This window comes from Chelmon rostratus, chromosome 16 (genome assembly GCF_017976325.1).
Source record: "Chelmon rostratus isolate fCheRos1 chromosome 16, fCheRos1.pri, whole genome shotgun sequence".
Taxonomy (NCBI): domain Eukaryota; kingdom Metazoa; phylum Chordata; class Actinopteri; order Chaetodontiformes; family Chaetodontidae; genus Chelmon; species Chelmon rostratus.
The window spans coordinates 9,606,032-9,631,643 of record NC_055673.1 but is presented as its reverse complement, the minus strand read 5'-3'; the positions used below and the strand labels follow the sequence as shown (position 1 = coordinate 9,631,643).

Genomic DNA, 25,612 nt, shown 5'->3' with positions numbered 1-25,612 from the left:
CATATGAGAGTGTATGTCTGCATGCTATCATAGTATATTATTGTAATGAGGTAAAAGTGCTATATGGTGGGATGCACATGCTGTACATATGAACATAGTGGTAACTGGTAGTACAAAGCAATAATTCTACTGTCATGTTCATGTGTTATTTTTCATATATAAGGAATGGGGTTTCTTCAGAGCTGGGTTTGTAGAGTTTGAATTTTTATGCTTTGCATTTCAAAGTTGTGTGCATTTAAAAAAAAATCTTTAGTGGCTTACCAACGTATTTTGGCATTAATGATGTGTTTTGTGTAGTGTTAAATGCATAGTGTGATTTTTTTTTTTTTTTGAAGGAATGGATTGTCCCCTATGAGGTCGCCTCCTCTGTCTTCTTCTCCACTTCCTCTGCAGCTGCAACCAGCTTGTCTGCAGCATCCTCCACCTTCTCCCCTTCTTTCACGGACACCTCCACTCCCGTTGCTGCCGCAGCATCTGCTGCCGCCGCCACTGCCGCTGCAACCGCCGCCCCTGGCTTCTCCTCCTCCTTTGCTGCCTCATCCTCCGTCGCCCCCTCTGCCTTTGCTTCTACTTTTGGGTCTGCACTCGCTTCTGCCTTTACTTCTACCTTCGGGTCTGCATTTGCATCTACCTTTACTTCCACCTTCGGGTCTGCATTTGCGTCTACCTTTACTTCCACCTTCGGGTCTGCATTTGCTTCTACCTTTACTTCAGGAGTTGCTTCTGGCTTTGCCCCTCCACTTGCCTCTGGCTTCACCTCCTCCTTTGGCCCTGCATTTGCCTCTAGCTTCCCCTCCTCTTTGTCCAGGGCGCTTTGTTCCACTTGTGCGGACGCAGTGTTTTGGGCAGGCTCCTCTTTGGCGAGGCCACGCTGCTCGCTGAGCGAGACCGCCAGGTAGCCAACCAGCTTCATGTACTCCTCAAAACCAACCTTGCCGTCCTGGTCGGCATCCAGCCCCTGGCCCATGTTGTTGACGGCCTCCTTGCTTTCTGTGTCCTGGGGTAGGAGGTACACACAACCATGAGACAATTAAGCATGATGATGAGTAACTCTACCTGAACTCACTGCTGAAATCACCATACATGATTAGTAAATGACCCTCTATCAGTGGCTCTATTTACATTATTATGCTGATGAATGTCATTCTATCATATCAGATCACTTTTCCCCATTCACCTGCTGTATATTACACCACTATTTGGTCACAATGCTCATGTTAAAAATCTGGACAGGTAAAGGCTGGCCAGCGCTGATGCTCAATTGCTGTGCGCTTTTGTAATTACATAATGCAAGTGTTGGTAACATTTCAGAGCGGCAGAAGATTTCCTAACCGAAAGGATGTTGGAGAGCTGGGACTTGACGAGGTTCTGGAATTCTTTCTTTCCTAGACTCTCCTTTCCTTTGCCCGACTTCAGGAAGACCTTCACCAGGGTCTGAATGGCAGCCTCCATGACTCCTCTCTCTAGGAAAGGAACAGGTCAAGACAGAGGCGTTAGGCAGATATATAGATAGAGATACTGTAGATAGATTAACAAACAGCAGACAATAGCAGAAGTGATTAAGCTCCTCTTGCGTGCAGCGTAAAGGAGGAAGTTCAAGGATGGTCTGATTCAAAGCACGTTCAAGTGACAGACACATCCAGTGGAAAATGAAACAGTGGATCTCCTCCTGTCCCTGCGAGGCCCTTCGTTTCAGGTGTTGAGTCGAGAGGCGCAATAAGGGAGGGATGGTGACGTGAGATAAGTGGAGAGGGTGAGAGGGAGTCTGATTGAGAGACAAGCTGTGATGCACAATGGAAGTTCTGATCTTTGATAGGTTATCTGATCTACTGAAGCTACCGAGGGGGACTGGGCTTCAGATTACCGAAGGGATCACCAGCTGTACCTGCCTCTCTCTTTCAGTGCCACTCTCTCTTCCTTTACCTGCCACTGCCTCATCCTGGTTTTCACTTCGCAGCCCTTTCTTCCTCTCAAGCCACCGCCTTCATGCTGTTGTACAGGACTACATATTTGACTAAGAGCCTTGATAAGGATTTTACGGCTTCTGCTGCACACCAGAAGTGATATCTTATAGGTTAAAGACATGCACAAATATTTGAGATTTATGTTTTGGATCTACATAATTCACAGACGTAAAACATGCCAGTAGGTGACACATCTTTGCCGGAATTCCATTCATTGCTGTGTGTGGAGATCACTTAGACAGGAATTTACAGGCCAACTCGGAGCTAGTTTGCCCCAAAGCGGTGCGAGGATACATTCAAGGCGACTGTACTCGTCTGTCAGCTTCAGCATTCAAATGCTGCAGAGCAAACAACAGTTTCACGCCGGTGAGAAAACACTCCTTGTCTCAACGGGATACCGTCTTTGCCCGTGTCAGCCGAGTGGTCGTTTGCAAACTAATACCTCAATTACCAGAGTGCGTGTCACACTCAAGCACCTTCCAGCTGAGCAATTTCTCTACAGGGGTCACCACAAGCGTATATGGCCAATTAGGGCATGCGCCTGTTAGTCTCATTCGGCCATGAGAGACAGAGAGCTGGGACACTGCAGCAGAGGGCCGTTAAAACAATTCACTCGACCCCTTACTCCCTGATCTGTTTTTCTGCTAACCCATTCTGCCATCACCATGAGCACAGCACACGTTTGCATGTAATAGAGGAAGCACAGCACATCTGATTTTCAATACAGCTGTCATGTAACAAAAATGTTATAACCATGGATTAAAAAAAACATCTAGCATCCCTGGATCATGACTTCTCCCCCTTTTATGTTATTTCAGACTCAGCCGCTGTTCTGTAGGAACTTTAGGGGACTTCTTCCTGCAAGGTGACACACCCTCCAGCCTGAGCGCGCAAGGGCCTCGACGGCCCTCAGTGCCTCCCGTCCAAAAATACCCAGCAAAGACAATTCCTCTATTCTTGGTCTGACATTTCTGTCCACTCTCACATTCATTATTTACCAATAGTGACCTTTCTTAAGGTGGTATTGCCTGCTAGGACAGAGTCCCAGCACCCTCATTTCGACAAACGCATTCAAGACTTGCATCACCCGTCCCACGTCAGAGCTTCATCTAGTTCCTCTCAGGAGACAAACTAATCCCAGTTATTTGTCTTAAAAGGCCCCCAAATAACCAACTGCGCAAATAATTAAATATACAGGCCTACAACCAGAGGTTTCCCGTTTCCCTCCAGAGCCCAAAGGAGATTGAGTGTTGCGTTTCCAAATGGGCGAATGTGATACGGTATGTGCGCAGAGTAATGACAATACTACCGCTCGTGTGGCATAAAATATTAACAGAGGAACAAGTTAGGTTGTGGCTGTAAACTGCGGCGAGCAGGCGCACCGCGGCCGCCTTTCATCCGATTCTTCAGCAGGGTTTGAAGACACAGTCCAGGGAACCGTGGGACGAGCGCGCAACACCGTCAACAATCATCAGGTCCGCCAGGGTTCGGCATCATGAACGCCACACGCAACTCTTGAAATAGTGGAAACACACAGCTGAAAGAAGCCATTAGAGACGACACAGCCCCACGAAAGTGCGCCCCAGCAGCCCGAGCTGTCACTCTGCTGGGCCTCTTCAGAGAAAGCACAGAGTGCGCTAAAATGTTGGTTTTGCGCTTTAACGCACAACCCGGGTGGCCTCTGGTTACTCTATCCATAAGCTCAATACTCCGTCACCTCAAGTCACTTCAATTTTTGATAGGCTGTTTGCAATTGATCGGCAACTTGACAACTGATCCACATCAAAATATCAAATATCTTTCCGAGAGAGGAAAAGAAACAGCATGAGGCAGGCAGACACGACCAATAAAGGGCGAATAAGTAAACGGAAATAGAAGCAAAGCCGCCGACGATGATCATTTATTTTGTCTTGTAAAAGTGCAACGTGAGCCTAAAATCGTCCGAGGGCTGCAGTCATTGAAACCGTCCTGCAGGCAGACCGCGGCCAAGTTTCATGGGACGGCTCTTGCAAGAGTACATCGAAACGTGGCAAAAACGGTGAACAAACACAAACGCTCACAGGCAGGAGAAACTTCAGAGAGTCCAGAAAGACGCATTCCACTCACCGTAAACTGTGTGCGGGACAAGAGAAGTGTAGAAATGTGCGCAAATTTGAGTTTCTGCCCGCTTCTCCGCCTTTCTGCGCCGCTTTGAGCCCAGAGAACTTGCCAAACTAGTAGGACAGCAGAATCTCTTCCGTGATTTAGGCTTTTTTTCTTTCCTTAAAACTTTTCCCCCTGACAAGTCAAAGGGCGTGTACCTGGAAGAGTGAGAGGGAGAGCCGGGAATGTGGAAGAGCGCGGCTCCGGCTCTCAGGAAAAGGGAGTAAAAAAAAAAAGTGTATCAAAACACTTAGACTTGGTTTTTATTGGAATTATCTTTGGCTCGCGGGGCCAGCTGTTTCACGTCATGTGTGATTTGCACAGTTTCACGCCAACTCACCAGGCTTGTGGCTTGGAGCAGCTTCATCTGCGGGGACGAGGAGACAGGGCGGGTGGGATTACTTCATCTGCGCTTTCAGAAGCGTTTCACTCATTAAAACTTTGAGACTGTAGCTGCCATCCTGAATATTACAAGGGGAGGATGTTTTTTTCTTATTAGGCACAAATCTGTCTCAGGACACAGATGTGTTAAAGGGACATAAATTGCAAAAATAAGTTACAAACATGAGCGAAATCAAAGCTCTCAACCACAAAAGACAGCTAAGACTTAAATTTGGCTGTGATGACACTTTAGAAAGAAATTTTAGAGTAGCTGAAGGACTCCTAAGTGGAAATACTACAGGAAAGACAGGACTGTGGGTGGTGCATGAGGTAAAGTAGTCTTGCCAGATTCTTTGAAAGGGCTTTCAAGTCATTTTTTTGTTTTTTAAATACTCTCCAAAGATTAGATCTCACAACTTGTGCTTCTCGCTGTGCAGAAGTGAGATACAAGCCTCCACCTTGAGATTATCTGGAGAAGCGACTAAGTAGACTTCCCCCATACAGGCAGATGTGCACACACCCTGCACTAGATGGGTGCCCTGCTCCTTATTGTCCCTCACTTTGTCGCAGCTGAGTCATTTGTCCTCCCACACTGGCACCTTAGCGCATGTGATTTGGATACAAAGGTCACATTTCTTATCTGCTGAAAGATCAGCATTTTCAGCATCAGCTTGCGACACCTTGTCTCTTTGATGAAATTAAAACAGGCCTATAGGCTATAAAACAGCTGGAGAGCAAGCCAGCACGCATAACTCTGTCTAGACATCAGAATTAACATGGAGTGACCGTTAGACCAAGAATTAGCAGCTAAGCAAACACAATGCGATGCAGCTATAAAGTCCCAAATGCTGCAAAAACAATAAGTCCTCCCAAACACAATCGGCTGTATGTGGTCCTCATGCCCCCTTTACACAGTCTGCTGAGGCCTCATTGACAGACAGTGAAGGCCAGGCTATGTTTTTGCATCATTGCTGCTTAACGCTTGGTCAGGCAGCTTTGTGAAGCTCTATGGAATAAGATATATATGGTCTGCATGGTGTAGTTGTGGCAGCAGTAATGCATACTGTATAGGATTACAGGGTCCTAAATCAAGGCTGTAATACTCTCCTGCTCAAATGTGGATGGTTGCACATCAAATAATGTGGTGAATGAATGACAGGAGACAGTGTTGGTGGCTGAGGGTTCAAGACAATGAAGCCTTTAATTCAACGTTCCCTGCATTCAACAAATGGTTAACTACAGAGTGACACATGTGGCACTGGTGGAGCGATAAAAGGCCAGGAGTGCCTTTGAGTTCACAGTTGGACATTTTAAACTGGGTTGATTGATTGATCAGCTCAAAGCCACAACAGACAGTCTACTGACTGAAGCCTCCCTGTTTGCTCGCCAGCTTTCCAATCAGCTGCCAGAACTCGGAGAAAGTCAGCTCGTTGTCGCTGTTCTCATCCAGCGAGCCCATGAGCTGTTCCATCGCCACGGTATCGCTGCCGTTCTGTGGGGGATCACAGAGAGGAGACCTTGATCATTACAAGATCAGCTACTCTAACGTCAGCTACTCTGCAGGGCTGTCCTGCCACCTAATGGTTGAGTGCAGCAGCCTAATAAATGGTAACAGGGATAAATTCATTTACAGCCACAAAAGGTTTCCTTTAAAAGCACATATCAAGCCCTGTCACTCACAATGACTATTATAAAACATGTATTAAATGGATGCATGCTGTAAAATATGCAATTTAGGCTACATATAAATACCTGCACATTGTAACATAAATGCCTGCACATTGTAAATTTCATTGCATAGGTCTTTTGCCACATCATTTTTTGTATATATCATTTATTGTTTACTTCTCCTATGCAAGTACATTGAGAGCAATGTTTAAATCAGTCAGATTCCTTTTGTATGTGCACACATACTTGGCCGATAAAGCTGATTTTGATCCTGTTTCTGATACTTTGCATACCAATATAAAGTGTCAGACTCATTTGTCAAACTAATTATTTCCATTCCACTTTCCCCACAGATTGATGCAATTCAATGCTCCCATTACAAATGCTCATAATTCAAGTGATTTGCAGAGTAAAACTATTTAAAATTTGGTTGTTATAGATGATCAAACACAGCATTTGCTTGCTTTCCTTCATTTATTTATTTTTTTTTTACCACTGAGAACTGAATAATTTTTAATTTGTCATTTTAACACATGACCTTATGTTATACAAGGTCATGTGTTATGTGCATCATCATATAATGCTATGAAACATTATATTGGCATGATGTACGTTATCATGTTAATAGTTGTATTGTGTAAGGGGAAAAATAATGGTAGACTAACAAATTAGTTTCAGCTGCAGCCCTTGGTATAGTCCTGCTTTAACATGAATGCATTAGTAATAATAATTGAATCGTATAGTATATAATAGTGTAAACATTTTTCTGCATTCTGCATTGAAGCCCAATTTAGAGACAGTAATCTGTAAAGTGGCAGCAAAAATGGATCTTTTATGCGGATGGGTAACAGTGGAGTAATGTAAGATCCACATACCTGCAGTCATATGTCTGAATAACAGCAGAGTGACATTTGTGGAGGCTTCAGACACCTCAATGTTGTCTAATAAACCACAGCTTTCTTAACATCTATCTGTAAGCGGCTGAGAACAACTTCGGGCATTTACCTTGACATAGTTGGGTAGCTGGGCGATCACCAGGCTTTGGAACTCGTCTTTGCTCAGGGTGCTAGAGGATCCATCTTTCCCAGCGTAGGTCTTGAACTGGGTGACAAGGGTGCAGATGGCAGCTTCCATGACGGCCTGTGCTGAGATCTGGATGGTAAATGAACAGAGAGAGAAAAGCCTCAACAAAGCTGCAGAGTCAAAGACAGAGTTGCACTGAAAAACAGCGTCCGTGGTCTCACCTTTTGAGTTGAGATGCTAAGGTGGTACCAAGAACCGTGTCCCTCCACTCTGACCACCACCTCTCTTAATATATATGCTTCATCTCCACCCACCGATGCACACATCAGCGGAAAACACTTAAACTGCCCTCTTCTCCCCCATCGGGCCGGCTGACGTTATCTGTCTGATTTCCACCACGTCTGGGACACACATCACAAAACTGCACGCATGCACATCCACAGAAACACAGAGAAAGAGACAAAACTGCCATTCTGTCCTACAAAGGGCAAATTTGTACTGATCATAGCAAAAAAAACCCCCCTCCATTTCAGTCTGTCCGCAGAGCAAGGGATTTAGTGACGGCATTTTTGTCAGGCCATCCTAATCAAGCCACTGAATCATGCCTGTCTAAGCAGAAATTAGTTTATACAAAACACTACTCTGTGCCATTCAGGGCAACACACACTAAGTGTTTGTGATGGCAGGAGTAAATATGTGTGGAGAGATTCAAAAAGAAGTGGTTTCTTTTTTACAGGAGTCCAAGGACTATGGAGGATTGCAGTGATGTAGATTGCTTTGTGTTTTACCTTTCTCTCGTTTCTTTTCTCAAGACTGCAGATCACACAGAAACGCTCGCACAGTGACTTGTTTGTAGAACTCAAAGAACGATAAGCTCTCTCTCTGCAGTTTCACACTGCTCTCAATCAATGCTTACATTCTCGCTCATCAGCATAGCAGGTCAACGACTGGTTGGTTCGTGTATCGTGTAGTGGCCCGGAAGGGAGTCAGTGTCTGCGAGTTTGTAAGCTCCCACTCTGAGCATTTAATCTGGATGTAAATATTTCAGTTTGGCATCATAGCTGTGATAATGCATGCCAGTCATGCCAACACTTCCACTTCCTGCCAGAGTGTGAGTCACACACATGGCTGGGAACCACTGTACACAACCCAGCCTTATATTTATTATATTCTGGGATGTCTTCTCTGAATTTTCTCCATATAATGAATGATTCAACTGAGGTTAAATAAGGACAAACTTGACATGTTCAATGGTGGAAATTTTATTGAACTTAACACTGACTTCCTAAAATAGGACATAACTGATGATGGAAAAAAAATAAAATGATCCAAATTTCTGAATACATTTGTCTAGGGATCAATTGCATGCACATCTGAGCCAGTTCCTACATTATCAGTGAGCCCTACTATTGTCCCACAAAGACAAAAACACTTCTCAAATATTGATTAACCTTTCATACATGTGTTTCATTGAACTCATCTGTTGAAATTAAGCTTTCTTCTGATCCCTTTGGTCTAAAAACTTTCCAAAAAAAAAAAACAAACAAACATCAGAGAACGTTTAACAAAACTCAGTTCATCACTTCGTGTGTAAACCCTACGACATTCATTCTCTGCCCTGGAAGCAGCACTAAAACAGCAAGCAGTGTAAACTTGTTTTCTTCTTAATCTTGCAGGAGCAAATGAAATCTAAATCTCTTGACTGATCTAACATATTTATAATAATAAAGGCACGTAAGCAGCAGCTGGCAAACTAAATGTCTGATAAACCAAAATAAAAGTTCACCATTTTCACACATTCAATGTGCATGGCCTTGGACAAAATCTGTGGTTTTTCTCATTAAAAATAAGGAAAAGAGTTGCAGTGTACTGACAGAATAAATAAACATAAAACACTTCAAAGCTTCTTTCACAGAAAAATGAGAACCAACAATCACAATCTGTCAACTTTAACTTCACGTCCACCTAAAGAGGGAAAACTTTACGATCAAGTATGACTACAATCAAGCACTAAAAACAAAAAAAACCAACTTTTTTCCTCAAACACTGGAAAGCAGCACTGCAATGCTTTGTGTTTTCTTTTACCTTTTGCCTGACTCATTCAACTTCAAACCTGAAACAGAAAACGCAGCAGCCTCCTTATTTTGTCGTTTTCTTGAACTAAAAAACTTTATCACTTGTGTGCATGTCAGTTTACATCGACCTGCCAACGAAATAAGAGGACAATGAGAAAAAAAAAGAAGAAAAATACTGGTTCGGCTGCCAATCTCATTTACAGCAAATTAACAAAACCATGAAATGAGACAAAAAATACCAGGAGAGCAAATGGTCTAAAAAAAAAAAAAGACAATAGAAAAGTGAGAAAAAAAAACCTGCTGTAAATGTGAATGTTTGAGAAAAGTGCTAAAGTGGTTTAGCAGTTGGTAAATTTATCTATGGCTATCACTTTGTCATATTGCTTTTTTTTGTTTTGTTTATTTTGAGCAGCGCTGACATTTCACAAACTGGTTCCTGGTTGTTTCCACACGTCTGCTGTGAACCGACAGTTGGGAGTTGGAGGATGAAAAGGCTACAATCTAGAAACCAAATGCTCGAGGCTCTCAAACAGTGCTCTGTGTGCATTTGCCCAAACCTACTAAAGAACCGCTGACACAAAACTGGTCTGACCTGATCTGATTCCTATCACTGAAAGAACCGGGATCTCATCCTTTGGGATCAGACAGTTACACCCAACTTGAGGCAAATGATATCTGCAAAAATTTCTCTGTATTGGTTTTAAGATGCTTGTCTTAACCTGCTTTGAACTAATCTAGTGCTAAACGAATTGCATTAACTTATTTAACCATTTCACCTTTGCTCAACAGAATTATTTGCAAATATCATCTCCTTAAAGCCCAGTTTTTTAATGTGTTGTCTGAATATAATCAGCTTGAATTTATATTATGAACTGCAACATGCACTACGTATTGAGAAAACACTGTACAGCAGAGGAAAAGCCACACAACACATTACTGAAGGATTTCGCGCTGACAGAGGTAGGTAACAACAACTAAGTCCAAAATGACAAGAACAAGTCTAGCTTATAATTAAAGACTCAGAGGGACACGTTTATGAGAGGCACAACCACTCTGTACCAGAAGTTACTACAATTACAGCTCTGAAGAGGAGAATGTAGGCAAGAAATGTCCTATAAAACCACCACTTGTGCTGCATCTTAGTGTTATATTTCACCCCCCCCCCCCCCTTGTCTATTCAAGCTGTGGCGGCAAACTTCCACAGGGCTTCTCGTTCAAACTCCTCCATCTCCTCCTCCAGGGAGTCGTCGTCCTTCTGCCCATCGCCCTCTAAAACGTCCACCATGTCCTCCAGAACGTCCGCCACGTCCTCGGCAAAGTCACCGAAAAGGACCCTGTCGTGGATAAACACGCCGTCCTCGAAGTACTCCGCCGTCAGCTTCCTGACCTTGTCCTTGCTCTCGGATGAAGATCCTTTAAGCTTGCTCAGGTAGCCCTCCAGCAGTTCCTCGAACTCAGGCAGCTCCACCGGGTAGAGCCCCTCCTTGCCGGCACAGTCCTCCACGGAGCTGCAGCCCAGCTGGGGGCGGACGTTGCGTCTGAGCTTCTGCTCCTGGTCTCTCCAGAAGTCGCTCTGAGTGTGCTGATGAGGTTGACGGGGCTGCTGGTGGTGGTGTTGGTGCTGATGATGGTTGTGGGGGTTCTTATCAGGCCGGCTGTGCCACGGCTTCTCCTTCCTCCTCTCCTCTCTGTCCATTCTGCGCTCGCCCTTCTTCCTCTCCCACTCATCCTGGTGTTTCCTCCATGCCTCCTTGTGAGAGTTTTGCTTCTGAGACTTCCACTCCTTCTTCTCTTCTTTGTCCCTCCATCCTCCCTCTTTGCTATGCTTCCAGTCTTTCTCTCCTCTCCACTCTTTCTTGTCTTCTTTCTTCCCGTGGTCCCGCTCATTGGTTTTGCCCTTGTTCCCTTTCCATTTGGACTCCTGTGGTTTCTTCTTACCCCACCTCTCGACTTGTTCAGAAAGCTTCTTCTGGATCGCCTCCAAACTATCCCTCACTCGTTTCCTGTCGCCTCCGCCTTTTTTCATCCCTTCCAGTCGTTTCCTGCTCTCTTCCAGAAGCAACCTCTGTTTCTGGAGTTCTTCTTTCAGCCTTCCTCCCTCATTTGGGTCCTTCCTCCTCTCAGGTCCAGCTGCTTTTTGTGTACTCCGACCATCTTTGTCACCAGGTTGAGGGGCTGAGCTTGAGGTAGCCGGGGGCATTTCCTCATCAGCTGTGAAGAATTTAAGATATCAAAGTTAGAACGAGTTTGGGATTGAATTACAGTACATTAGAAAAGTGACTTTTTCCACTCTGAGGAATCCATTTGCTTCATATTTGCAGCATTATACCTGTGAGCTGGCTGAGTTCAGTCACCCTGGCTCTCAGACTCTCCAGTTCTTTCTTCAGTACAGGCAGAGATGACAGCTCCTCCTTCAGCTCTGCATTTTCTTTCTCCAGACCTGCTCTGTCCTTCTCATCACCGCTCGCCGCCACAGCCTTCAGAGCAGAGACGAGTTCTTCTTTCTGAGACTAAGAAATAAAGAAAAAAGTGCAGCAGTTGAAGCCAGGTTCTGCACAACTTGGACAACAATCAGAAATATTTATTGAAAACATGCGGTCGATGTATTGCAGTTCATGAAAGCATCGTGAAAGGATAAAACATCATCATTAGCATCAGTATAACTGGTATACTGACCTGTAGTTGAGCCTCTAGCAGAGCGATTTGTTGGTTTTCCTGTGCCAGTTTATCCAATAGCTCTTTCATATCCTGTGGATCACTGCTAAGCCAGTCCTGGATTGGAAATGTTTGGCAAATGAATAAAACACATATTTTTAAATAATCCTATTTTGAGCATTTGTCTTCTAAGTATTAGGACTCACATTTCCTTTAAATACGACTGTCTAAACACATATATAACACTGAGAATGAGTAAGCGAAGTGAGAGATGGTAGGAACAGACCTGGCCTTGTTCCCCGTCAGTATCAGTGGCGTCAAAGTCACCTGTCAGAGCATGAAACAACACATCGTTGACAGTCTTACATGTCTTACAACATGCACTTTTTGTTGACACACAGCTGCCAAGCTGTGTTACAACAACATAAGATGCTTTTGTTGTGCGGTGCATTCCATGAGCTCAGGCATTACCTGTGCACAACACAGAAACTATGTATGTAGGCAGAAGTTTTTAAATTCCATTAAAAGAAAGTATGATATATTCCCCTAACCAAGCAGATTGCCAGGAGTAGGTCATTTCCCCTCAACTTAAGCACCCTCAACACCCAGCGAGTCCTTCCAAACAGTGATAAACAGTGTTATTGTACAATTCAGAGTGCGTGTTATTTGCGATTTTCTGCTGCCACTGCATGAAGTGTCATGCCAGATAAGTGCTTGGACAAGCTATTGAGTGTTAGCCAGCTATTGCAGAAGCTTACACTGCTGTGTTATCTTTAGTACTGGACCTACCATTATCCAGGTCAGAGAGGAAACCTGTTGACATAGTACAGCTTAGTCAACACGACCTAAAAACAGAAATCTGTCTATTGCTGACAACTGCAAATTAATGTGCTTACGTAATTTGCAAATGCTGGAATTGTCCAACGACAATATTTACAATATACCCTAACCCCTCAAACTTCTGATTTGAGTTGGAAACAGGTGCACAGATTCAGATAATCTCCAAAAGATGATGTGCTGGAAGAACAAACTTTCATCCCAAGAATTTTCTAACACAAGCATCTTTATTAGGTAATAATCATTACAAACGTGGTTTGAATCTCACTGCACTATGAAAAGCAGAAGCAAGCTAGCAGGCATAGTTTAATCTTAGAGGAACTCACCTGAGAGGAAGAGGGACCCTAAGAAGAGCAGGATCAGAGCACCCACAATGCATTTGTTCAAGGAGAACCAAGGCTTTTCCTCCTTCTTCTCCACCAGCTTGAACTCCACTTCCTCCTCCTCCTCCTCCTCATCTGATGTTCTCGGCCTTGGTGCCTCGAAGGAGGGGACATACCTCCGCCTCAGTCCGTCATCAAAGCCGCTTGTGTCGTCCAAATCAAAACTACCGGATGGCTCTGAGGGAGGAACAAGACACAGCGAACATGAAAAAGCAGAGAGTCGTTAAGCTTAATCATGTATTTTTGTGAGAGATGACACTGAGCCTAAAGTTAAACCACATGGATTCAAATCTGGCCCTGACTCACTTTAACAAATCATTTCGACATCTCTGGCAACAAAAGTGTCAGAACTAGAGTTTTTTGAAAAATATAATTACCTACTGGCAGGCTGCCTCACACAAAATACCACAACAGCTGAAAAACACAACAGTGTGTAAACAACTTGTGAAAAAAAGGCTGACAAAGAGTCCGTGCTGCTCGTGGAAATGGGTGACATTTTCTCACTAAATTACAACAAGAGTAATTTCATGCATGGGGGTTTCTTCATTTTCTCAGCGGGGTGTACGCCTCCCTGTCATACACATAAATCACTTTCCAGCAGCTCACGTGACACAGATAAGAAACATGTTAACCAATTCTTCTGCAAGAGGACTCTCATTCTCTGCTACTATCGACTTGTGCTAATTACAAAGAGCCATAAACCGCTTACTCACTTTGCTCAAGGCTGAGTTACCAACCGGGCAGAGGTGTTTAGTGCTGCAGGGCCTCAGATCCCCCAGCAGCCCACAAAAGCCCCATGTTCACTGTGTGGCAGTTGGTTTACAGCAATATGATCAATTGTAACTTGCTCACAGTACATGGTGCATATTGTTGAATTGTGGTAAATTATATTACCACACAGCAAAGAGAAAAAACAGAGAAAAGCTGCACACAATGCACAGAGAATGAAAAGAATGGCGGGTTAGTCGAGCGCAGGAACTAATTTTTGCTCCGGGGCCCCATAACAGGTTTTTGTAGGCACGATTTTACTGCAGAAAGGACTCTGCTGTCCATTTGCTAACTGGATGTTTTTTTTCATTCCATTTTCTGCTTTCATTGTTGCATAAAATTCCTGTTTGCCATTTGTTTTGTTGTACTATTAAGGTTTATACTTTAGATTTCGTCCAGCTAGTAGCAAAGTGGGAGGAAGGGGGTGTCGGCTTGTCCAACACTTCGGTGCATATCTCAACAACTACTGGCCAAATTGCCAGGGATGCATGATGTACATGGCTACAACTCGGGACAGCTAAAAGAAAGGACTTCTAGTCTTGTTAAAGGAATGCATAAGTATATACATTTAGGAGCAGTCCAACAAAACAGTGTTTTTTCCATCTCTCATTGTTTCATTTGAAGGATGAAACGGTTTGGAAACCACTGTATGACTATTCCTCTAAAATAAAGAGCGCTGCCTAACATATCACGCATGCATCATCATAAATATTCCTGCAGAGTCCATACCTTCTTCTTCTTCTCTCTCATCCTGGGTCACAGATGGCTCCATCTCCTCCTTGTCCACAGCTTCCTCCTCCTCTGACTCTACCGAACCAACAGTCTCTGGTGCAGGACTTTCATCGATGGGGCTCTCTGACACCAGGCTCTCTGGGTCTTGGCCTGGCAGCTCTGTACCCTCTGGAGCAAAGCTGATATCACTTTCAACATGAGGAGGAGGATCAGTGGCTGCGAGGGTCTCTGTGGGGATGTTGACCTCAGCTTCAGCGGTGAAGGCAGGACTCTCCCCAGCAGGCATCAGCCCAACATCAGCGGGCGTGTCAAGCGCTTGTTCTGTATAAACAGGGGTCTCAGTCAGGGGAGGAGCAGAGCAAGACTCCTCTGGCTCGGGTGGAAGGAGTTCAGCAGCAGGAATATCAAGCGGAGCCCCCAGATTAATGTTGGTGACAAAGGGAGTGGCTCCTAGGTGCTCATTGTCACTGGGGGAGCTGGTTACAATGTCATGGATGACTGGGGGCTGACTCTCCAAGTCAAGGTCTGGAGGGTCAAGAGGGTAGGGTGGAAGAGGACTCATCCGTGCTGGACTAGACGGGACTGGACCCTCACTGGACTCTGGAGAGGTCTCTTGACACACCTAGAAATTGGGGCAGTGAGGAAAAAAGTTCCCCGTGAATACCTTTATAGTTTGTGATCATTTTGTGATCTTCATCGCAATCAAGGTGTTATTTTGTGATAAAGTGCTATGATTTTTTAGTAATCTTTATTGATAGAGCACTTTTCTAAAGTGTTACAAGGTTAGTTACAAAGTGCTTCACACAAGGTAAAAACTTCATAACAAGCAGATCACACAAACACTTTCCAATAGAGCCGTAAGCAAAGTAAACAAATAAAACGAATAAAACCAGCAAAGGGGCAGTCAATAAAAATCAAGTAAAATCAGTAGAAGCTCTTCAATAAATGTAGTATTTAATAAGGTCGCTGATTCTCTCAGGCTACGTACTGGCTCATGTGTGTTTAAGAGGTCAGCTATACAGCATTAAGAGAGGCCATGAAGATCCTTGAGAGTGACCAGTAAAATCAGTCCTAAAACATCCTGGGAGCCAGCGCGGGGAGGCTACAACAGGCACAACAGGCACAATGTGGTCACTTCTCTTTTCGATCTTGTTAAAAGATTGAGCTCAGAGTTCTGTGCAATCTGGAGCCGATAAACCGATTTTTGGCTGATGCAGGTGAAGACGCTGTGAGGAAATAAAGGTGTGTAAAATGGCCTCTCTGATAAAGATAGAGCCGATTTTGGAAAACGTTTCCACGACGATAAAAACAGGCCTGCACAAGTTTTCTTGTGTGCTGCTCAAACATTAAATTACTGTGAAACCAAACGCCAAGATTCTTTGCAGCAGCTTTTAGTGCATCCGTTTCCCATCAGTTTATATTGTTTACAGTACTTCTCTTTGATTTAATGACTTCCTATACTGCCTAGAGTGACATTGCACGATTTCAAGAGAACTGGTGTCAACCTCAATTTGTACTGAGCGCCAGCATCGGCATAGCAAGACTGAGACAGTTTCTTTCCAATCCCCTTAATGAAAACACAACACCTTGAGTGTCTAAAAGCATCACACTGTACTGAGGCTACAGCCAGTGAATCTTTACAGCTTCTATGACACAATTCAGCCTGTATTCTTCTTAGAGTATAATAGTAACAGGAAGTAGCAATCCAGCTGCTTCTTGGCTCTGAGGTACTGGCAGCAAAGACATGTACATAAAGTTAATGTAATAGATAAGTTAAGTAGGAAATTATTACCATCACTGTGTATTGCCATCTTAATATAATGTTATTTAATGGTCTAGCTGGATTAATTTATAGTTTATTATGTACCCACCTGATGACCTTCTTCAGACAGGACAGTTTCTATTGAAATGTCACTTGGTTTGAAGTCCGCAGCAGCTCCTGAAACAACATTCACACGATGTCAAAATGAAAATATAAAGACAAAGTGCAGATTTAAAAGCAACCTTTTCCGCTTTAAATGGTGGTTCTTAGTGGCGTCACAATGCTCGCCAGTAGCCACAGATCTTGATTTGTCAATACCTGTCACCTCCTCAGAGAGACTCGGGACGTCGCCCAGACTCTCAGTGCCGTCGTCTACTGGCCCGATATTCTCAACAGCAGCCTCCTGTGGAGTGAGAGAGGATCCCAGGAGATCAGCCTTCACCACCCATAGTGTCCTCAATGGTAACACCGACCTTGACATTTCCAGCACACCCAGTGGAGGCATTCAAGCACATGCATCCAAGCCTGGGCTAGAAAACCTACTAATATTCATAGTTTTTCACCTACAACTGTAATTTCTAGCATGTGATGTTGACTTAATAAAAGCCCCCCTCCAGTGAAAATCAAGTTTTTGACCTTGTTAACAGATCCAGATGGTGTTTTTTATATGCTACAGAACATATCATGAGTGAAATAAGCAGTCTGTGCCATGGCTGAGCATTTGCACCTTGTAACTGCAGTGGACTAATGACAGTCTCTGAAACATGGAATCAGGTAGCCAGGTAACATAACCTGTCGACTCACAGTGAAACAAGGGGTCAGAGGAGAAGGCGGGTGTAGCTACAGTATGTATCAGAATTTTGCAAGTGAAATTTCATTGTTTTCATTACGATGTCAGACAAGTGTTCTGTTCTCAGTTGCCACGTTTCAAAAGCGCGCGCCTTCATGTATGACCAAAGCATCTGAAAATCTAATAACCAAACTAGCCTGCAGCAGTCTTTTTCCAGTTTTTAAATTTTTACTCAAAAACTGATGAGTTTCTCCACAAAACTTAAACTGAAGTCCGAGCAGTTAAATCTATTTATGGGGACACATAATTTAGTTTATAAGTCTTGTGTTTTATCTGTCGGCTGTGTCCAAACAAATCTGCAGTGTGCTACATGTTAGCCAACGCTGGTCTGTCATCACCAAGATGGCGATTCATGTCAAATGCTGACAGGACGCTTGATATAGCTTGGAGGTGTTGATGAATGTAAAATGAACGGAAGTTAAGCCACGTTTGTCAGATATGAGCTGCTGATGAGGTATGTTTGACGAGCAGAGTTGAAGATGCAGGCGAGCAGTGGAGGGGTGGGTGGAGACAGAGGTGCCGACTACTGCATGAAGGCAAAGGTTACATCTAAGCCAATGCAAGGCATGAAGAGATTTTTTTTTTCATGGAAAAAACTTCGAAATATGTGATTTTGATGAATAGAGATGAGTTTTAAGAGGTTTAATCATTGCCCAGAAATAAAAAGTAGATACTGAATCAGATTTCTCCCATGATGATTTCATACACTCAGTTGCCATAATTAGTCTACCCTCATTGATATAAATGGGGTGAATAAAATACTACCTCTCAGCATAACGGAATAAAAGTCAACAGCTCCACATACTGCAGGCACAAAAACTACCCTACAGTTAATCAACACCCTGAGAAAAAAACAAAAAGTCAGCACTATAACCTTCATTAAGACTTATTTCTGGGCCTCTGTATTAGACTGCATTAGTTTCAGCTGGGTTTACCTAATAAACTGGTAATTGAATACATATTGATATCTGAGGGGGATCTTGTGGTTATTATAATAGAAATATTTTCAGATATGCAGTACAGAAGTGGTGGAAGTATCCAGAGGCTTTACTTTAGTAAAAGTACTAATACCACACTGTGAAAATACTCCACTACAAGTTAAAGTTCTGCATTCAAAATCTTACTTGAGTAAAAGTATGTATTATCAGCAAAATATACTTAAGATATCAAAAGTAAAATGGAGAATGCAGAAAAATGGTGCTATATTATTATATATGATGTTTTTGTACTGACATTACTGTTGCATTCATGTGTATGTTGCATTTTACTGCTGTAGATGCTTATGGTTGAGCTCATTTTAACTACTGTATATATTGTTGGGTAGTATAATCCACAGCAATGAATCGTGCTCTGTAAAGTCATTATGTTTGTAGGGTTGCTGCCCTTTGAGAACTACACATCTCTAAAAACTCGACTTTTCATGAGAAAAAACAGCCTGTTGTCAGCTTTGTGGCATTTTCCAGCTAACCAAAGTAGGTTTAAATAATTTACTTAGTTTACGAAGTAGGGTATTTTTTTCAGCCCATAAAGAAACACTTAACCCTTCAGTTATTGAGAAAAAATACAATCCAAAGTTACCAAATTTATGACCTGGTGAAAATGTGTTTTTCACTGGACAGGAAGGGTAATCAGAAAAGTAGCTAGTAACCAGTGTAGTGGAGTGAAAACTGCGATATTTCTGTCTAAAATATAGTGAGAAATGTAGATGTAGCGGTATCAATAGAAAGGAACTACTCAAGTACAATACAAGTGCCTTGAATTTGTACTCGAAAGTGTACTCGAGTAAATGTATTAAGTTACATTCCACCACTGCAGTACAGTCATGTACATAGAGGTGCAAAATAAAACAAACTAACAACTAATACCTGTGGAAGTACAGAGGAGTCAAAGCCTCACACATTCATAAATACACGTTATGCATTTAAACTGTAAGTGTCAGTATTTGAATATTGGTCCATCATTTAGTACTTGGCAAATATTCACCACATTTTTTATCATTGGTGGAAGCTTTGGGGTGCAAGTGCAGACATGCCATATTTCAAATGAATCCGCATTCATGAGCAAGGAAAACAGCCATCCTCTAAATTACATCCAGGCACACAGAGCTTGAAGCAGAGTTTCCTGATCTGGTTCTAGTTCTTACCTCGGGCGAGAGGAGGGTCCAGCTGTTGGTTGAGGAGCCAGTGCTGCCTGTGCTGTTGCTGTTATCGGACATCGCCCTCTTCAGGCTCAACTCGGCACAGCACGGTGCAGATTCAGATTTACGATATTCTGCAGACGACGACAGAAACGTGTCTTCATTGAACATGCCTGATACACACACTGCACGTCTGGTGGGAGTTAACACAATTATCCATATACAATAATTCAACTGTAACTTGGTTATTAGATTAGATATAGGCAGGCTAATATCCAAATTCAAGAATATGCACAGTTCTGAACAAGAAATTATACACACAATGACGAACTACGTCTAATACTAAGATAATGAGTATGTAAACAGTGGTCTAAGAGGACATAATAATGCAATAACATGACAGTTAGTGACCTAATTCACCGCACTCACGGGATAAAGAACAGATTGTCGTTGATACAAGTTATGTAACGGTGTGGTGGCATCCATAATGTACTGCTGCGCAGTTAAACAAAGGGCTGGTCAGAAGAAACAGGAATCTCCACACTGCATTCATCACCGCTGCTATTTCCAGCCAACCATTCATTCAGATCCGTCCATCCACTCAATCTGTGTGGCAGTTAAATTACCAAAAATGGTCAAACCCCAGTCACGAGCAGTTCATTGATCCAGAAACGGGCAAACAAAGGTGAATACTCACTTGTCGGCAACACTACGTTCGCTAAGCTTCCGTTTTGCACATATGAGCAACAAAATTAAGGGCCTATGGTTGTTGTAGCAACCAAATTAAAGGTTCATCCATGATGGTAAACAAAGGATGGTAGGCTCAGCATTCCCACTCCCACTCTTCCGCGTTCTCACTCAGGCCCAACTGTTCGCGAGCGCTTCAAACACCTATTCGACGCTACCAAACTAAACACAAAGAAGACGGATTATTTACCCACTTGCTCACACCTCAGTCACTCGCTGTTTTTGTCTTGAAAACGTTTCGTTTTTTAGCATGAGCAACGCTCCTGTCTTCCCGTGAACTTGGGAACTTTGGGAATTCCAAGCTGCGTCACGTCAGCCAGGGCGCGATTCCTCCAATAGGATTTCACCAGAGGCTCCGGAGCTCCCGCCCCCGAACCAAGGTTTGACCAATCACATAGAAATGTCGTGTCAGGAAATCGACGCACATCCTAGTATGATTGACGCTCGCAGGTGAAAGTGGCAGCTGATGGACGCGGACGGACCCTGGCTTTTAATAATACAACTTCATGTGTGGACCTAACCCTCAAGATGCATGCGTGCGCTTATATATATACACAGAAGGGAGAGGCTACCAGAACCAGCCGCGCACTGACACGTCTGCAGAGTTATATTTGACCAGCGGGACTTACCAGAGCGGACTGCCCCTTCACTCCGGTTGCTCCAGTGTGGACATTAATTTCATCATCTGGCTCCTGCCTGTTAACTGTTTTGTCAGTGATAGACATATTTACGATTACACGTTTGCATATCTGAAATGAGAACACTGACATGAACCCCAACACATGCCATCAAAGAGAATTGGAGCCTATAGTTCCAGATTTATTTACTTTATATGTAGGCTGCAGCGATTCCTTAGTCAAGTAAAGAGAGTACCACCACTGTATAAAACTACTCCTAAACTCAAGTAAAATTATGGACACATAGTGTTATATTATTATGAAAATTGCTTTCTTATTACTGATGCATTCATGTGTATGCAGAATTTTAATTTTGCAGCGGGTCAAGGTGGTTTTGTTAAAAACAGTACATCACATTTTCTATGATTATCGTATTTTTTATATGTATCTGTGAACAATCTGCAAAGGACCTGTCAAATAAGTGTAACCCAGATGAGTAAAGTGCATACATATCCATAAAAAGGATAATCTCAAGCAGAGTAATTAAAAAGGTCCTTGAAAATGTAGCTTTTTAAAAATTCTCACACTTTGTGAGGTAATTGCACAGTCACAGACTCAAATATTTGTAAGCTACAATACTTTGTCCTTGATGTTGACATTTCATGGTTTTCCTGTTTTCCAACTTGACTTGAGTATAATAGACACTGACATGCTGTTAAGGTTTTTGGCATTGTCCTCTATTTCTGGTGTCTTTAGTGATAATTTTATTTAACTTTATGAGTTAATTGAGAAATATGCTTTTAGAAATCTTACAATACATGTTATGTTTGTAAAAGATAAAATGGCCATATATTTGCATTTGATCAAATTGATGCAGACAGAGATTACTGATAATCTGCATTCTGTGTAAATGTGTACATTTTAGTCATGATAATAATAATGATAATAATAAGCAACTTTATTTATATAGTACAATTAATGCAACACAACTTACTTTACATAAAAGCAGATAATCATATCATTTATGATTAAACAATAAAACCAAGGAAAATAAAATAAAATAATCTTTTAGATGTAGTAATGGTGTTGAGAGGACAGTTAACATTGTTAGGGTAACTTAAGTTAAATTCTCAGTGCAGAGAGAAAAGGATTCTGGCAGAGGTGAATTAAGAAATGCAATCAACAGATTATGAAAATCCTAATTTTTTAATTTCAATTCAATTGAAAACAAAGATCATGACAACAAAAGCTACCCTGAAAGTGTCATATCACCCTCCATAAACTGTCAAAATCATGGCTGTATCAAGAGAGATTTATAAATAAGAACTTAGTGTTCTTTTAAATCATCCATCGTTCAACAGACACTTGAAATCTACAAATGATAACTAAGTTGAAATATCTGGGTCACTAGTTACGCAAGAAGATTAAAGTGTGCCATGTTTGGATTGTACTGCAGAATTCTTGCAAGTTATGTGTACTACATTTTTTTGTTGACCAATTAGGAGCATCTATGGCATTTACGACAATTCCCTGCGACAGCCAGAACTAACCAATGGGCAGCGAGTACTTCAGATCGATTGGCCAATAGGATGAGAGGAGGTCTATTTGAACGATGAAAAGCGGGCTCATAGACATTCGAGAGGGAAACAAAGGAAGAGTGAACAGCTTGCTACTGTTGGACGCGAAAACTGGAATACTTTACTTTTTCCTCATCAGGATATTCTGGCCATCGTACAAGGTAACATTGAACACTGATTTTTTGCGTCGCACAACATCAAAAACATCTAGTTTAGCGTTTACATAAACGTAAATTGTCAGAGATAACGCTAGTTTTCGGCTAACTTCAGCGATGTTAGCCTAACTGTTAGCCACACTCGCTATGTGATGCTAACTGAAACTTGCTGTCGCGTGTGCAACGGAAATATTAAGCTATTGTCCATTATTTCAGATTCTGAATGTGCATTCATGTTATTAACTTCTCCACCAGGTTGCCGTCATGTCTCACAAACAGATCTACTACTCCGATAAATACGACGACGACAAGTACGAGTACAGGTGTGTAAGTTATGGCCCATATTTATAAAACATGCAAATTTAACTTGTCATTGTGTCAGCGTTATTCTACAACGATTTGAGCAAAAAATGTTATCGAAATGACATTGTATACAATCTATTGTCAGTTATGTAACACGACAGAATCATATTTATCTGGTGAATTCATTTTATGTCAATATCCGCCCTCATATTCTGTCGTACAGGCATGTAATGCTACCCAAAGATATTGCAAAGCGTGTTCCCAAGACCCATTTGATGTCGGAGACGGAGTGGAGGAACCTGGGGGTCCAGCAGAGCCAAGGATGGGTCCATTACATGATCCACCAGCCAGGTATATTGCTGGAAAGCCAGGGATAATGCATTCAAGAAATGATATAAAAATGCTATACCAACTGTTCTGCTGCTGGGATTACTGAGTTAATACATGCTCTTTGTCACTGTGAAGGTGCTTCACAGATGAAAACTTTTACCACACATGTACACAAGACCACACAAGAATAAGAATGTGGTGCTTTCACTAGTTAATGTCACTGGTGAGCTGAGATTTTTTTTTTTCCCGCACAAACCCATCTTAAAACGGTCAAAAGAGACCATGACAATACTAGGCAGATTTTTTTGTAAATGTACATTTGATAGGCTTCAGAATAGTTCAGTACTATAACAAATGATCAGTCACAAGGCAGTGGTTACGATTAAACGTGAAAATGAAAGTCTTCAAGTTCAGTAAGTGTCTAAAGTTGAGATTTGAGAGTCATATGTATAAACCAGCTTCTTTCTACATTTCCATTGTAGATGAATTGTTTGACTGCAGGGCACACTTAACTCAAAGCAACAGTTCTCACTTTTGCAGTTAGGATGAAGGTTGCAAATCCAATATGTCACATACTTAATCAGAATTTACAAAAAAAAAAAAAAAAAATGATCGCAAGCTGACTCTAAGCACATCATGCAACATCTGACTGGTGTGCTAATTTCTCTATAACTCAACTTGTCCACTGTAGTGACGGTTGATTGAAATTTGAAGCTCCCCTTTCCCTTTATTTTGCTAGCCCCTTTTTTATTAGCCAAAGTGCAAAAAAGGGGACCCAACCCACCTTGATGTTTTTCAGGTAGAAGATGAAAAATGCGAAGTCTGGTGTATAAGAAACTGCTTAAAGGTACACCCAGTTGCAACCTTCATTCAAAAACAATCCAAAAGGAGCCATGGGAGTCAGGTTTCCTATAAGGGATCAAAGCATTACAGTTGTTAAGTATCATTATCTCTGCTTACATTTTGTATACGTTGTTCTGTTCTCCTCCAGAGCCACACATCTTGCTGTTCAGACGCCCTCTGCCCAGCCAAAAGTCATAAGGGAGCGATTCTCTGGGTCCTTGGAAGATAAGTCCTACTTATGTGCCACAGATCAACTCATCAAAATAGAGATCATGCTGTCAGATTACCAAACTCTTGTGTGGTAGGTGACTTGTTCTATTGGCTGATCGTGTTGGACCTGGAGAAGGACTATTGCATTTGTGAACAGTGGTTGTGGAATTGAGTATATGTTGAAGGGAAGAAAGAAATCACCGCCTTCTTTTTGGGGAAAAGACTTCTTCACTTATTAACAGCGACATCGTCGTCTGCAAGGAACCTTCAAATCAGCGCACACTGTCTTTTTGACTTAACCTGTCTGTCCAACTTGCTGAACCTGCTTGGATATTCCAGCTTTTTAGAACAACTGTTATATGATGTGCAGAGTGAAACGTGTCCAAACACTTGAGTAATTCTAACCGTGCATTCTGGGTCCAGCTTGGATCAGAACACAAGGCAGACAGAATAGTTGGATGTTAAATTAAAGGGACGGTTCACTCTAAAATCAAACATGAGCTCCCACCCTCTTACCCGTCATGCTGTTTATCCATCCACATTGTTTTGGTGTGAGTGTCTGAGTTCTGCGGACATTGGCTGTACAGATTTTTACCCCTTATAATGAACCAGATGGCATGCTGCCTATTTTGCTCAGTGCCAGAAAATACATTTGAAAAACTCAACAGCAGTGTCTCTTTCCCGAAATCATGACCTTGTTGTGAATGGTTGCATGTAGGAACTATTTTATTTCTACCAAGCTACACCCCAACTTATCACTGCATAGAAGCAAGCGCACATCTACTCCCCCTAACCATAGTAATGTTGCTAGCTTGTGGAGAATAGAATGGTTTCCATTATATTCAGGAGGAGGCTAGGCTGATGTCTCTACAGCCGATGTCTCCAGAACTCGCCAACATAAACCAAAACAAATCTGCATTAAATGGCACTACAGTTAAGAGGAAAAAAATATTTTTGATTTGAACTATCCCTTTAAGTTTAACTCTAAAACATCAAATTGTGATTAAGAGACATGCTGCTGCTTGGTTTAAATGACACTGTAAATTGGCATTTAACAATTTGTCACATGCATGGTAAGCCTCATCTTTAAGAGTCGGCAGGAAGCAAGTTTTGATCCCTTTTCCATAAGAGCATATTATATTAGCTTTGGCCTACTTTAAAACAAATCTTTGGGTCTGATGTACCAGTGAGCTGCTCAGTATTTATGAATGTGTTGTCCTTTCTGAATAAATGTAAACTTTTAAATGGTATTAGTGTGGACTTGTGTTTTGGCAGTATTTGAGGTTTACAACTACTGTGCGATTACACAGAACCACTTGACATATGAAATGGGGAGGGGGTGCAGTTGACAGCTTTGATGGAAGACACAACCCTGAAATGCTCTTATAGAATAAATCCGGATCATTGACTGAGATGCTAGAAAGCCAGCTGTGTGCATTTTGGTATTAAATAT

The 25,612-nt window shown here is 42.3% G+C and overlaps 4 protein-coding genes across 8 annotated transcripts; 1 reads left to right on the top strand and 3 right to left on the bottom strand.

The window, feature by feature from the left end:
- Positions 1-283: 283 nt before the first annotated feature.
- Positions 284-4,224, bottom strand: s100u (S100 calcium binding protein U). Its single transcript, XM_041954872.1, has 3 exons — positions 4,071-4,224; positions 1,333-1,463; positions 284-997 (listed from the first exon to the last, which is right to left on the bottom strand). The coding sequence occupies exons 2-3, from the start codon at positions 1,450-1,452 to the stop codon at positions 350-352; spliced, it is 768 nt and encodes a 255-aa protein (XP_041810806.1). The 5' UTR covers positions 1,453-1,463; positions 4,071-4,224; the 3' UTR covers positions 284-349.
- Positions 4,225-5,662: 1,438 nt separating this feature from the next.
- s100a11 (S100 calcium binding protein A11) lies at positions 5,663-7,558 on the bottom strand. Its single transcript, XM_041954873.1, has 3 exons — positions 7,400-7,558; positions 7,161-7,307; positions 5,663-5,979 (listed from the first exon to the last, which is right to left on the bottom strand). The coding sequence occupies exons 1-3, from the start codon at positions 7,502-7,504 to the stop codon at positions 5,845-5,847; spliced, it is 387 nt and encodes a 128-aa protein (XP_041810807.1). The 5' UTR covers positions 7,505-7,558; the 3' UTR covers positions 5,663-5,844.
- Positions 7,559-8,427: 869 nt separating this feature from the next.
- pbxip1a (pre-B-cell leukemia homeobox interacting protein 1a) lies at positions 8,428-20,419 on the bottom strand. Of its 5 annotated transcripts, none has more exons than XM_041956105.1 (11): positions 20,319-20,419; positions 19,384-19,511; positions 16,709-16,793; positions 16,500-16,567; positions 14,626-15,250; positions 13,072-13,305; positions 12,698-12,721; positions 12,195-12,235; positions 11,930-12,025; positions 11,583-11,763; positions 8,428-11,464 (listed from the first exon to the last, which is right to left on the bottom strand). In XM_041956105.1, the coding sequence occupies exons 2-11, from the start codon at positions 19,453-19,455 to the stop codon at positions 10,431-10,433; spliced, it is 2,460 nt and encodes an 819-aa protein (XP_041812039.1). In that variant the 5' UTR covers positions 19,456-19,511; positions 20,319-20,419; the 3' UTR covers positions 8,428-10,430. The 5 variants fall into 5 exon arrangements, with proteins under 5 accessions (XP_041812039.1, XP_041812040.1, XP_041812042.1 ...); XM_041956106.1 differs by having other exon boundaries at positions 20,315-20,408; XM_041956108.1 differs by having other exon boundaries at positions 20,329-20,397.
- A 1,921-nt stretch (positions 20,420-22,340) lies between these two features.
- Positions 22,341-25,409, top strand: cks1b (CDC28 protein kinase regulatory subunit 1B). Its single transcript, XM_041955978.1, is given in 5 exon segments — positions 22,341-22,479; positions 22,729-22,796; positions 23,000-23,127; positions 24,098-24,127; positions 24,130-25,409. Coding segments are annotated over 5 exon segments (477 nt in total). The 5' UTR covers positions 22,341-22,353; the 3' UTR covers positions 24,255-25,409.
- Positions 25,410-25,612: the final 203 nt, after the last annotated feature.